This window comes from Zonotrichia albicollis, chromosome 3 (assembly GCF_047830755.1).
Source record: "Zonotrichia albicollis isolate bZonAlb1 chromosome 3, bZonAlb1.hap1, whole genome shotgun sequence".
Lineage (NCBI taxonomy): Eukaryota > Metazoa > Chordata > Aves > Passeriformes > Passerellidae > Zonotrichia > Zonotrichia albicollis.
In genome coordinates, this window is record NC_133821.1 from 56,161,481 (window position 1) to 56,173,914 (window position 12,434).

At 43.0% G+C, this 12,434-nt stretch overlaps 1 protein-coding gene across 2 annotated transcripts in view; it reads left to right on the top strand.

Annotated features, from left to right (window-relative positions):
- Positions 1-2,163: 2,163 nt before the first annotated feature.
- Positions 2,164-12,434, top strand: part of MTR (5-methyltetrahydrofolate-homocysteine methyltransferase) — a 50,787-nt gene continuing 40,516 nt past the window's right edge. Inside the window, exons 1-6 of one of the 2 annotated variants that reach the window (XM_014267441.3) lie at positions 2,164-2,424; positions 8,655-8,869; positions 9,668-9,757; positions 10,580-10,649; positions 11,736-11,828; positions 11,921-12,027. In XM_014267441.3, the coding sequence (XP_014122916.2) occupies positions 2,403-2,424; positions 8,655-8,869; positions 9,668-9,757; positions 10,580-10,649; positions 11,736-11,828; positions 11,921-12,027 (597 nt within the window). In that variant the 5' untranslated portion in view covers positions 2,164-2,402. The remainder of the gene's footprint in view (positions 2,425-8,654; positions 8,870-9,667; positions 9,758-10,579; positions 10,650-11,735; positions 11,829-11,920; positions 12,028-12,434) is intronic. The other variant, XM_014267442.3, reaches the window with a different exon arrangement.

The following is a 12,434-nucleotide window of genomic DNA, read 5'->3' on the forward strand; positions in this document are numbered from 1 at the left end:
TCCCCTGCTTTTCTCACTGCTCTGCAACTCTAAGCTGCTCCTGGTATTAAAGGGAATGTATTAAATGGGACAGGCTAATTTAGCAAAATAAGAACAATGCTCCGTAACACAAAAAAAACCCAAAAAAACCAAAAACCACCACATTTCAAGCTTAAGGGCATGTTCACTGCAAATGCTTGAATGTTCCCTCCAAACACACCATGTGTTTGAGTGTCTCCAAGAAACACCTCAAAAATGTTGGTAATTGCAGGAGTGTGTCAGCCTTGGGGTAGGGACACACATCAGACTCCCAGCACTGCTCAACTCTGTCAGCATTGAAACGAAACCAGGAAAAGGGACCTGGGATTCTCTAACACTGCAAAACACATTAAGGCTGAAGTTTTGTGTTGTTACTTCTTTGCTGGATAAATGCTACCTTTACCACTCATCCACACATTCCTCTTTCACCCTCTGAAGTGTATCCTGCTTCAGTTGTGCTCCTTCGGTTGTTTACACAACTCCAGTTTCTCAGGCAGATTGAACACAGTCTGAGGCTGAAGGGTTGCTGCCCTCTCTTCCTGCTGCTGTTCCTACATCGCCCCTAGAGATCATTCTGCTGCAGATGAATTGGACCAGAGATCTGTTATCACTGATAACTGACTTTTACAGAAGAACTGGGCTCAAGGGCTAGCACCCACACAAGGAAAAGGATGGAAACAGGAGGACAGCACAGGGTGGCATTTGATACTAACCTATCACAGCATCACACAGTCAGACTGGCTTAATTTGATTGCAAAACTGCGAAGGAACTGGGATATGTGAAATGATCCTTTTCAAAAACACCTTGAAATCTGCAGCTTTTTTTTTTTCCCACTGACCTACTTTGCAGCAGTTACACAAACAACTGCATCAGCACAAGGACGTGCTGAACTGTGGTACAAAGATCTGTTGCCACAAAAAGCAACTGTGTAGACAGTGAGCTTTGCAACCTGCATTGCTGCCAGAGGAAATTTTCACTGTGTTATGTCACATGACAAGAAGGGTGGAAGCTGTCAAAAAGTCAAGCAAGGAAATGCACCCCCTAAAATCTCATAACAAGCAGTTCTCAAAGTATTGCCTACCTCTGTAATATATTGTGTGTATTAGGGATCAAACCAGGCACTCATTAGAAACACCTAATTTCTGCTTCTGTTTAGTGTATTCCACTTCTGTTGTTAGGTTTTCAAAGAGTATGGGTTTCCCAACAACCACATCTTACACTGGAATTTTGGGACACATTTTTGCACTAGGAGCTCAGGCTGACGACTGCAGTGGTTTGCTGACAGGTAAGGTCTGCTCTCCGTCGTCTCCTGTCATTCAAAATTGGAGCATGGCCTCCTACAACTGAAGCTGGACTATTACCAAGTTGATCTGTGGGCTGCCAGCATTTATTCTGAAAATGAATGAGATATACATGTTAAACATGACTAATTATATACATATATCTATATATATATATAGATATACTTGATTCACTACTGACCAAAGGGACAGTTGATTATGAAAGTTCTTACATCACACTGGACTCAAGGGAGTTTGTAATCACTGTTTCTGTGTCTCAAAATAAAATTCAAGAGTGAATGTTTAGCTTCCATTTTACAGGCTTCCTTCTTTTAATATTTTCACCATTGAACCTGTTTAGATGACAATTCAAGTGCCAATAACAAGCAATAAAGGCTTGTTATTGGCACTTGAATTACTAACATGAAATGAGAGGACTGGTTATTCCTTTGAGCTACTCCAACTCTTGGCAGTACATTCTGTACACAGTGTGGTGATTGCAGTGTTGTTCTGCGAATACTTATTTCTTTTAGAAGGTGAGTCCTCACATAGCAGTTGAAAGGATTTACCACCAAAAGTCTAACTTTTGTGTAAAAATACATCACATTTAATTTGGTTTTTTTTCATCTGTCAAGAAAACTGACTTAAATTTGATTTCTTTAGTATTATTTTGCTTCCAGGTTTACATTACAGTAACGTGCATCCATACATCACTGGCATGTCCAACTTCGAGCTTCCCTAAGGCTTATTTACAAGCCTCCTCCCAACACTACATTTGTCTCTAGTGGCAGCACATTTGCTTGAGTTTGAAAGAATCGTCCCCCTACACCACATCCCCGCCCCGCTTCTCCTCGCCATGAGAGACAACTCAATTTTACCGAACTCGGCCTGGCTCCGAAATCATCCCTCCCCCCGGGGCATTTAACGTCTGGGTCTGTTTGTGCGTCTGTCGGTCTGTCTGTCTGCCAGGAAGGACACACGCCCGCCGCTCCCCTCACGCCAGAGGCAGCGCGCGCTGCCTGCCCCGCGCTCGGGGCGGAGCTCGCGCGTCACGGGCGGCGCGCGGGCCCCCGGCCGCGGGCGGTGACGTCTCGGCGGCAGCGATGGCTCCCACGGGGCTGACGGGTAACGGCCGCGAGCGCCGGGGGGCGCGGGGGGACCGGGCGGGCTGTGAGGGGGCGGCGGCCGCGCCCGCCCTTCGCATTCCCTGGTGCTGCCCGCGGCTGGGTGCAGGCAGGGGCGGCACTTAACGCACCGCGTGTAACTTTTCTGCAGAAGCTGCGTGTGCCGTGTCGGGAGTGAGAGAGAGAGTGAGTGAGTGAGAGAGACAAAGAAGGAGTGAGGGCGTTTTTTGGTGCCGGCCCCTTGGAGCAGCTGTATCCTGCCAGGGAGGGGCTGGGAGGCACCTCCAGGGTACCCGCACCGACCCGTCCAGCGACGCAGCTATGCCGGGAGAGTGGCTGGGTGGGAGGGGCTGGGTGTGCTCCAGATGCTCGGGACTCTTGAGTCAAAAGTGCCATTTCACGGGTTAAACAGAAGCCGTTGGATGGGGAGGCTAAGTAAAATTACAGCTCCTAATTGGCGTTGGTGTTTTGAAGTGGACGGGTCCGTCAGTGGCTGCTTTCACTGGTGCTGCGGCCAGCAGAGATCCCAAGAACTTCCCCTTTTAATACTTGTGAGAAACAGCTGCTCACTTTGAAAATTTAAAAAAGGTTTTTTAAACCTTGACAAAAATACAGCAAAAGGACTACGTAAGGAAAAATTCGTAGCGCTGGAAGCTGTCTCGTAGATACCACGTGGCCAGTTAATCTTCAAGATGGATGCTCAGAGTTTTATACCCCTGGGAGGTGCATCAGCCAGCCCTGGCCCCTCCCCAAGTCTGTCAGTCAGCTCTTCTTTGCCGTTTATCTGTGTAAACTGCTATCTTGTAACTTGATTGGAGATGAGGTGTTGCCATCCCTTAAGCAACAAGCTTTTCCATTCCCAACTGCCCCATGTAAGGGACACGTGTGCCCCCCGTTCTTTTTAGCTGTCCTAGACAATCCCTGCTGTCTGATGGTCACAATACAGGGGGAAAAGGGAGCTATGGGGAGAACAGAGAACATCTAAACTACAATAACATAACTATACATCACTAAAGCTTTTCTTAATATTCACACAATAGTTTTTCTTATATTCACACAATAGTTATCCCTTAATTGCGAGAGCCAATCATCTCATTATCCATCTATAACAATACTCCTGGTGCTGAGCCTGTGCTTAAGCTCAGGCTGCATCCCTTGGCATGTGAAAACAGGCCTGCAGTCCTGCTCAGCACCCACTCCACAGCCAGCTTCTCCAGGTGGCCTGAGGTTTCTTCAGGTTCCTCTGGCAAAGAGGGTGTTGAAATTACCTGCCCTGCCCTGCCCTTTCTCCCGTGCCACGTGGGGTCAAGCCATGGGCTAGCGACCACTCTGCTGCAGATCTGAATGGATTTTGCTGAAATGGAAAGTGTGAAGGTGTTGTGGCAGCAGCCTGAGAAGTGGTGGCAGTGAGAGAGAAGTTCTGCATAGACAGAAGCACAAATTGTGTGACGGGGGTGTTTGTGGAGCCCCAGTGAGCAGGTACAAGGCAGTAGGTGGTGGTGTGTCCCTCTGGCAGCGAGGCAAAGGACCTGGGTTCAGGAGTGGGTTATGGAGAAGCTGAGCACTGTTCCTCACAAGCCTTTGAGGGGCAGGATGTCCCACAAAGTGAGGCCATGCAGGTCTGTTTCCCTGTGAGTCCTGCCTATAATGAATATCTGTTGTGGACAGTTTAACGTCAGAACAATTGTGGTTCTAACACAGGGAGCTTTCTAAACCTGGGATTTGCATGTTTAGCTAGAGACAGTGAGCATAGCTGACAGGCCACTGCTATTCTGAAAATCCAGTGACTTTTGTAGTGGTTGTTTGCCTCTCAAACTGACTTTGTAAATGCATTGGGTACGTAAGTATCTTGTCTGTCTGTTCTGTAAGAACTGAATGGTTCATAAGACAGCTGCCGACATGGAGATATTAGCAAGGTGCACATAAGTGCCCAAGGTGAAGTGGTAAGATCCAATACTTCTCTCCTTGGATAGGCTGGGTAACAACATAGCAGCAGGGTGCTGCTGCCCACTGTTGCAGAGGACCTGTGTAACATCTGTTGCTGCAGTTCATGAAGCTCTTATTGTTGCCAGAGGGCATCCAGTTGCAGACAATTAAATTAACTGAGTGGCAAATAATGCTGAGGTTATCATGAGCTGTCTGTGGCAGGCTGATAGCAAGAGCATCCTTTCTAGGTACTAATACTGTAAGTTCTGCATGCTGCACAGTAATTTTTTGAATGATGGGCAGACTTGTGCTTGGAGCTGTTGGGGGGAATGCTGATTTGTTGAATTTGGATGTGCAAATATGAAGAGACCTTGTTTCCAGTGAAGAGAGGAGCTGGTCAGCCTAGGAAACAGCGGGTCCTGTAAGTGCCTCTCTCTCTGCATAGTTCCTCAGCTTGTGTTCTGGCACATGAATGTGATGGAAACGCTTTAATACTGTCACAGTTGGCTTGCTCCTTTAGAAGAACTTTGGAAACAACTTGTAATCCTTTATTCTCTTCCAAGTACTTCTATACCAGGCTATTTTATACTAAAAATTAATCTGTAATGGAAGTGCATCAATAATAAAAGGCAATACCTTTTGAGAATCATTTCAGGCATCACAAAAGTTTGGTTTAGAGTAAATTGCAATCTTTGAAGTCCTGTTTCTTGTGGAAAACACACATCCCTTTAGTTCCGCACATGTGGTCTGTATGTGATTGGATTGGGATAAGGAGATGAAGGAACATCGTCTTGCCTTATTCCCTGACTGTTTAGTTGCTTACATTGTGAAAAATGAAAGCTTACAGTTGGGAGAAGTTTATAATTGTTAGTGAATGACTGTAGGGGTGAACAGCTACTCTACAAGGAGTAGAAGTTCTTGTAACTTAGATAACTTCTCTGTTGCAGACATGTAATTCCCTTGTTAATATGATTTCAAGACAGAGTGTTTACCTTGGGGGAGTGAAGCTGGGAATTAGAATTTTTTATTTTGCATTCTGTATCCCATTGACTTTTAGGCCAGTGCTGTTATTTTTGTTCATTTGGTTTGGCCTTCTAAACTAGTTCCAGCCCTACAGCACTCTGTGGTAATGGGCTCAATGTTGTAAGTTTCAGTAGAGTGTAAAATCAAGTTAATTGGTCGTGGGTCCTTTACCACTGCTGGTTTCCTTCTATTTCTGTTATGGCAAGAGAAGCAGCTTATTTTCCTGGACACTTCTGAATGAAAAAGGATATCCATTTCCCAAAGCTCACAAGTAACCTTCATTAAACAAAATTTTCATCAGCTCCTGGCTGAGCAGAGGTAAGAGCAGGGTACATAAGCAAAAACAACAAAAAAGAAAAGGCTGACCTGATTTTTCCCTGCTTAGGAATTTGTCCAAACATTTTTTTCTTTTATTTTGTAATATTCTGTCATACTCTGTTTGTGCTGGAGAGGGGAATTGCTTGAGCTGAATGCTGAATTAAGGTTATGGTACTTGTTGGTAGAACTGACTTCCAGCTTCCTGCCTGCTTTTGTTCCAAGGATGGAGTTCAGCACTTCCTAGCATGGCTTTTTGAATCAATCTTCTTTGATTTCTGGAGTGTTTTTGGACCTGTCTGCACAGACTTTGTTTTCAGCTTGAAGTTGCACCATCAATATGCCAGGGCATGACAAGTAGTGCATGCTCCTGTTGGAAGAAGAGTCAGTTGTTATCCATAGCTGGGACAGGTAAATTGGGTTTTGGTGGGTTTGGAGCTGTTGCATCCCTCTGTAAAGCACTGATGGCCACCCTCATGATTCCCACCCTGTTTCCTGCAACTTTCTGAGATGCTGCTGAAGAAGCACAGATCTGAAACTTCAGAGTAAGGCTCTTGCAGCAATGAGGCAGGATCTGTGCTTCTGTGAGCAGAAAACCATAGGCTGCTCATTGCTTCTGTTCCATGAGTCAAGCAGTAGAGAAAACAAGATGGACCAGGTGAGGTGCAGGATTTCAGCCAAAGGGGAAATCTTTGCTTCTCAGTGTGGATGAGATAGTTGGGAAGCACACAGGTTAAAGCCTATGGAAAGCAGGACTGGTTCTGGGAGGACTCCAGTAGCCTGTCTCACCTGCCTGGGATGCAGCTCTCAGGGCCAAGGATTTGGCTTGGGAGGCTTATTGAAGCACCAGTGAGCCTCAGTGCTGTGTGTCTCACTGGGCTGTGGCTCTTGGAAGCACACAGTTACACTCCATTAGGAGCTGCATTGCAGGCCTACTTTCAGATACAGCTTTTCGTGTCTTGCTTCTAAAAGCCTTTAGCTCAAGGATTCATTTTATTTTCATGAATAATTTGATGGTTTAACGTGAGTAGATTTAAGCTCTTATGTAAGAACCTGCTGAGCCTGCCTGTGTGGCGTTAAAACTCTCATCTTGAAGCAAGGGTGCCTTACTTTTTGGTGTTTAAATCTGCCTTCAAATGCTTCATACTTGTTAGAGAGCACATTTTCTTTGACTTCTCTTCATGCTGAGCCTACTTCTGATTTAGAGCTGTTTTTCCAGTGTTGGTATAAATGGAACCTTGTAATGCTTTCCTCATGGCCTCAGCTTCTCTCCAGCACATTGCTTTTTTAATAGTACTGATGTCAAGACAGAAGATGCATTGCACAAATGCAGAAGAAAGAAAAGTCAAATCAGTTAGCAGTTGCCAGTGATTTTTAAGTACCATTATGTGTAGTAGTAAGTTAAGTTGTAATGAGACATGTGGATGTTTTTGTGCCTTGCAAATCATTCATTTTTTTACAAGGGCTTTGATGATAGTTCATAACCTAAACACAAAACAAGTCTTTAAGAGTAAAATGAAGCTGAATGAATGAAACAGATGAGGAATAGCATGTCATTCACATGTTTGTGAAACATCTGTGGGGATCCTACTCTTGTGATTTGGATTCTTGGTAAAGAGGTTGTTTGATTATTTTGCTATATGTACAGTCTTATCAATGCCTGTAAGTATCTAAAGGGGTGGTACCAGGAGGATGGATCCAAGCACTTCTCAGTGGTGCCAGCCAACAGGAGAAGAGACAACAGTCAGAAACTGATGCACAGGAAATTCCACCTGAATGTGAGGAAGAACTTCTTCACTGTAAGGGTGAACAAGCACTGGAGTAGATTTGTCCAGAGAGTTTGTGGAGTCCCCCTGTGGAGATATTTAAGAACTGCCTGGTCTCAGTCCTGTGCCCTGTGCTCTAGAATGACCCTGCCTGATCAGGGAGGTTGGGACAGACGACTCCCTGTGGTCCCTTCCAGCCTGACCCACTCTGTGATTCTGTATTTGTGTTTGCATTCTGAAATGATTCTGTGTATCTTCTAAAGGGGAAAAATAGAATTACTTTTTCTGTGGTCTTGGAGGTTTTATTGGGGTTTTATGGGTTTGTTGTTGTTTGCGTTTTTGTTTGTTTTCTAAATGCCTCAGATTAAGCTTTTTATTAATGTTTGGGATGGGCTGTGTTTGGGATCTTGAAGCAGTAGTGCATATTCATTTCTAATGATCATGCTGAAATGTCTACAATATTTTGTTTCAGTCATGATTAGATTTACCCTGCTCAATGTCTTATAATTAACCATGTGATTTGCCTGATCTGTTTTCCTCTGGCATTACTGCAGAGGAAAAGAGTATCTTGTTACTTTTTTGCAAAAGAAAGTAAAGTCTGATATTATCTGTTGGCATATCTTGGTGTTTGTCAAATTGTCATTTACTACTGTAATCCTGAGGGATTTTAGGACTCAGCTGAAAAATTGTTTTTGTTTGCTCAGTTTATTTCTCTTTCTGATTATGATATAGGCAATTAGAGTAGATGTGGGTATTTGTTGTTTGTTTTTTTAATGAAGTTTACTAATTTCCGCTTTGTGCTTGTGTACCACTTTTAGTGTGGTGTCTGGTACCAAGAGGCAGCTCTGCTTTGCTGTTCAGACATTGCTGGGGTGGAAATTATCATAGTTTTCACTTTTGGAAACTAGCATATGTAGAGATTTTCATGTTTGCCCTTGTGAACTTCTGTTAATTTTTTCTGTGGTTGACTGGGTGGGTGACTGTCCTTAGATAAAGGACCAATTGAGCCTAATTGTATTGAGATAGATGCAGCTGTTACCTTACATCAGGTGATTGGAACTGCAGGTGAAGTAAACCAGTTACTGTCTGATTTCAGCAGAGGATTAGTAACTTTATTCTTGAATGGGAAGAACTCAAGTTGGCCATGTGTATAGATAGGGAATTTCAGAATGACTTAAAAATTGGGTTTATCTTTTTCCAGCAGATCCCCAGAAAAGAGTGCAAGATGAAATTGAATCTATTCTGCAGGAGCGGATAATGGTTTTGGATGGGGGCATGGGGACCATGATCCAGCAGCACGCGCTGACAGAGGAGGATTTCCGAGGCCATGAATTTAAAGATCATTCCAGGCCTCTGAAAGGCAATAATGATCTTCTGAGTATAACTCAGCCTGATATAATCTGTGACATACACAAGGTACGTGGTTCTGGTTTCTGTCTCTTGACAAGAGAAAGAGAGAGAACTTGGCCTCTGCATTCCCCTTTTCCCTACCACAGGCTCCTGGCTCTCCACTGTCCTTTGGGGATAGGGAAGAGAGAGCTAGGTAGCATGTGAAAAAGAATGAGCAGATTTGACTGTTCTGGTTGTGTGAGCACAGCATTTTTATCTTGGTTTCTGATGTCACCCAGGCAGTGCTATTTTTAAATCCCTTTTTGACTTATGTCCCTGATATATTTCTATTAATTGTAGATTCTTTTTTATTTCATTTTTATTTTCTTTTTTTGTTCTCAGCTAGCACTTGAAATGCATCTAAGTAGGACATATCTGAATTCTAGATGTGTTTCTATAATTGTGTATTAAAGAGCTGTTAAATGTGGCAGCCTGAAGCAGGCCTGTGTAGTTAATGAGTGTATGTGCTTCCACAGTCTTGTTTTTCCCTAGAATATTAATGTGTGGCCCACAGAATAAAACAGTCTAATCTGCTGATCTGATGATGTCTGAGCATATCCCTGTGCAGAAATCTAGAATGTGCTCCAGTGGCAGAAGTGACTCTATAAAATAGTGACTTGTTAATAGAAAGTGTGGCTGACACTGAAATTCTGAAAATTGGTTACATGGAACACTTCTACTGCTTTGGCCCTGTGCTTTTGAGTAAAGCCCTTAAAGTGTGATCAGATTTGAATTGGGAAATGATTTGTGACCTTTTGTCAACTGGATGAGACAAGGGTTACTTGCATTCCATACCTCAGGCTTGGTTTCTTTCATGCCTTGCAGGAATACTTGCTGTCAGGCGCTGACATCATTGAAACCAACACTTTCAGCAGCACCCGAGTTGCACAGGCTGACTATGGCCTTGAGCATTTGGTAAGAATGCTAAGCTATTTACACATTAAATATTAATTATGTGCTTAGTCCCAGGATTCATTGGTGTTGTGCTGCTTGGCTGCATGCTGCCTCTTGAGCCGTGTGATGGGATCGTAGCTCCTTTCTGCTGCTGTGGACATTGCGCTTGCTGTGTCACAGACAGTGTGCTTCTTGTTGGCTAAGGTACAGGCAATAATAATCAGTCCTAGATTTTGTTTGAGCATTCATAGAATCTCTTGGTTCTGTGAACAGGGATGTTTGCTTCAGTCATTCAACTTACCAATGCACAGTGGAACTGCTTTTTTCCTGGATATTTCTTATGTGTTGTTTGTGTTGGTGTATGTAGAAGTCCTTTCTAGTTTGCATTTATTGTGCCTATTCTTTGTAATGTATTGTTTTGAGAATTCTATGTTAAATATGGAAAGTCAATATTATATGGGAAATATGTGAAAGTAAATACTTGGAAATACACTACTTGAATAAAAAGTGGACTTAGGAGTAGGCTAATTTTGTTGTCAAAGTCCTGTCTTTCAGCTTCTGTTGATCTCAGCAGGATTTATTTACTACCTTAAAGAATGAAATTTTATGATTAGCAGCTGTAGGCTGGGGCATGTGCAGGATGAGCCTGCCATGTAACTCTGTTGCTGAGATGTATTGATCTGTTCCTTTTGAAGCCTCTTGGTAGTGCTGATACCTACTTGTGTGACCTGGCACCTTTGGAGTGCACTTCATGCTGCTGGATGCAAGTGTTGTGTTTCTTTGAGGATGAGTTACCCCGGACTGAACTAAAGGTTGCTCAGTAATTTTCTGTAATTGTTCCAGGCGTATCGATTAAACAGAGTCTCTGCACAGGTGGCCAGAAAAGCAGCAGACACTGTAACTGCTCAAACAGGTTAGCATTATTTTAAATTTTTACTTGTTTGTAGTTTTGACAATGCTGCAGTCTTTGAAATGTTGCTAACTAGAGGATATCTTGATGGTTTGCATTTTGAGGACATAAAATGACACTGTGCATGTTTGCAGGTTATACACAGTAACAGCAATTTCATATCTCTGTTTATATCACACTAATTTCATTATGTTTGAAGGATCTGGTCCTTAAGGTGTTCAGCACAGCTTTCCTGTGCCTGCCTGGTGTAGACTGCAGGTGATAGACATCTTCAGATGTGTTTTAGAGAAAGTAAGTTCAGCAGGGACTGTTAGAAGTTCCTTAAGTCTGTACAGCAAAAGTCTTTGTACTCCAGAACTAGGATAGCTGATTGTAGGTAAATGTGGATTACCAGTTAATCCTAGTGTTTGTCTAGTAGTTTAGCTTTATTCAGCAGCTAATGGAATCATCTTAGTCTTTTCATTTCATTTCTACAGATGCTTTCCAGGCATTATGTGAGAAGGGTTAGAGCTCGTTTACACTGCTGTAGACATTGCTGTTTTTCAAGACTTATTTCTGCTTGTATTCTACAATCACACTGTATTGCAGGCCAACAGTGCTGCTGCTGTTCAGATAGCACCTTACTGGTGTGATTCATAGTATGCAATAAAAAAGTAAGATTTGGAATGTGCTTTTTATAAGTGGGGCTTTTATGACACATGCCAGAATATTCAAATAAGGTTATGTAGTGAAAAATGCCAGGGCAGTTCTATGCTGTACATTTAGAGTAATTAAATGAAGTTTCTTGTGTTAGAGACAAATGATTCTTAGAAGAAAAATTAATTGAGATAGCTGACCTTTTCAGAAATGTTCTTCTGTCCTGTGAGTATACATTGAACATCCTGTTGGATTGAAATAAAAAAAGTTGGCTGTGCTGGATGATCCTGTGCTGACTAAACTCTAGATTTGAGACAAGAGTTTCCTGCTCTATAGTTCTTCATCCTTGAATGTTATGCATGTCTCGGTGTCCTCAGAGGTATTTTACATTGACTCTATAAAGCCAGAGGTAAATAGTTTGGGGTCTTTTTCCCCTCCTGTGTCTTGGTTTAGGAATTAGGAGATATGTTGCTGGAGCCATGGGTCCAACAAACAGGACACTCTCTGTGTCACCGTCTGTGGAGAGACCAGATTACAGGAACATAAGTAAGTATTTATAACCATCAAGTTATTTGACTTAGGCAGTAGTCTTGAAAGGTTTTTCTCCAGATGAAGTTAACACCATTCCTGTTTGACAGCTTTTGATGAACTAGTTGAAGCCTATACAGAACAAGCCAAAGGACTTTTGGATGGAGGAGTTGACATCTTACTGGTGGAAACCATATTTGACACCGCCAATGCTAAGGTGAGACTTCTGGGGAAAAAACCCCACCACACTAATGTAAGTATTTGGTCTACTACCTAAGGAAATTCAGGATAATATTCTTTGAGCTATCAGCTGCTTTTTACTAAATATATGAAAAGACTCTTCAGTTGATAGCAAGTGGGTAGAATGTGGGGAGATGGTTTTTAATCAGCCTTTCCCAGAAGGTTTCTCTTATTATGTGCCATTTTTTATCTTTCTGGCTGTCTGTGCCAGCTGTCCTCTTATTCCCAGAAGCTCTGCTGTATTGCTCAGCATCTCCAAATACTTCTGATTGTATTTTTCACTATAAGCATGTCTGTCCAAGGGATGCTTGGGATGCCCACTGGAGAGGGAATGTCCAGTGAATCTGGTTTCAGGTGTGGGAAGGCTTGTGAGGCAGTTCTATT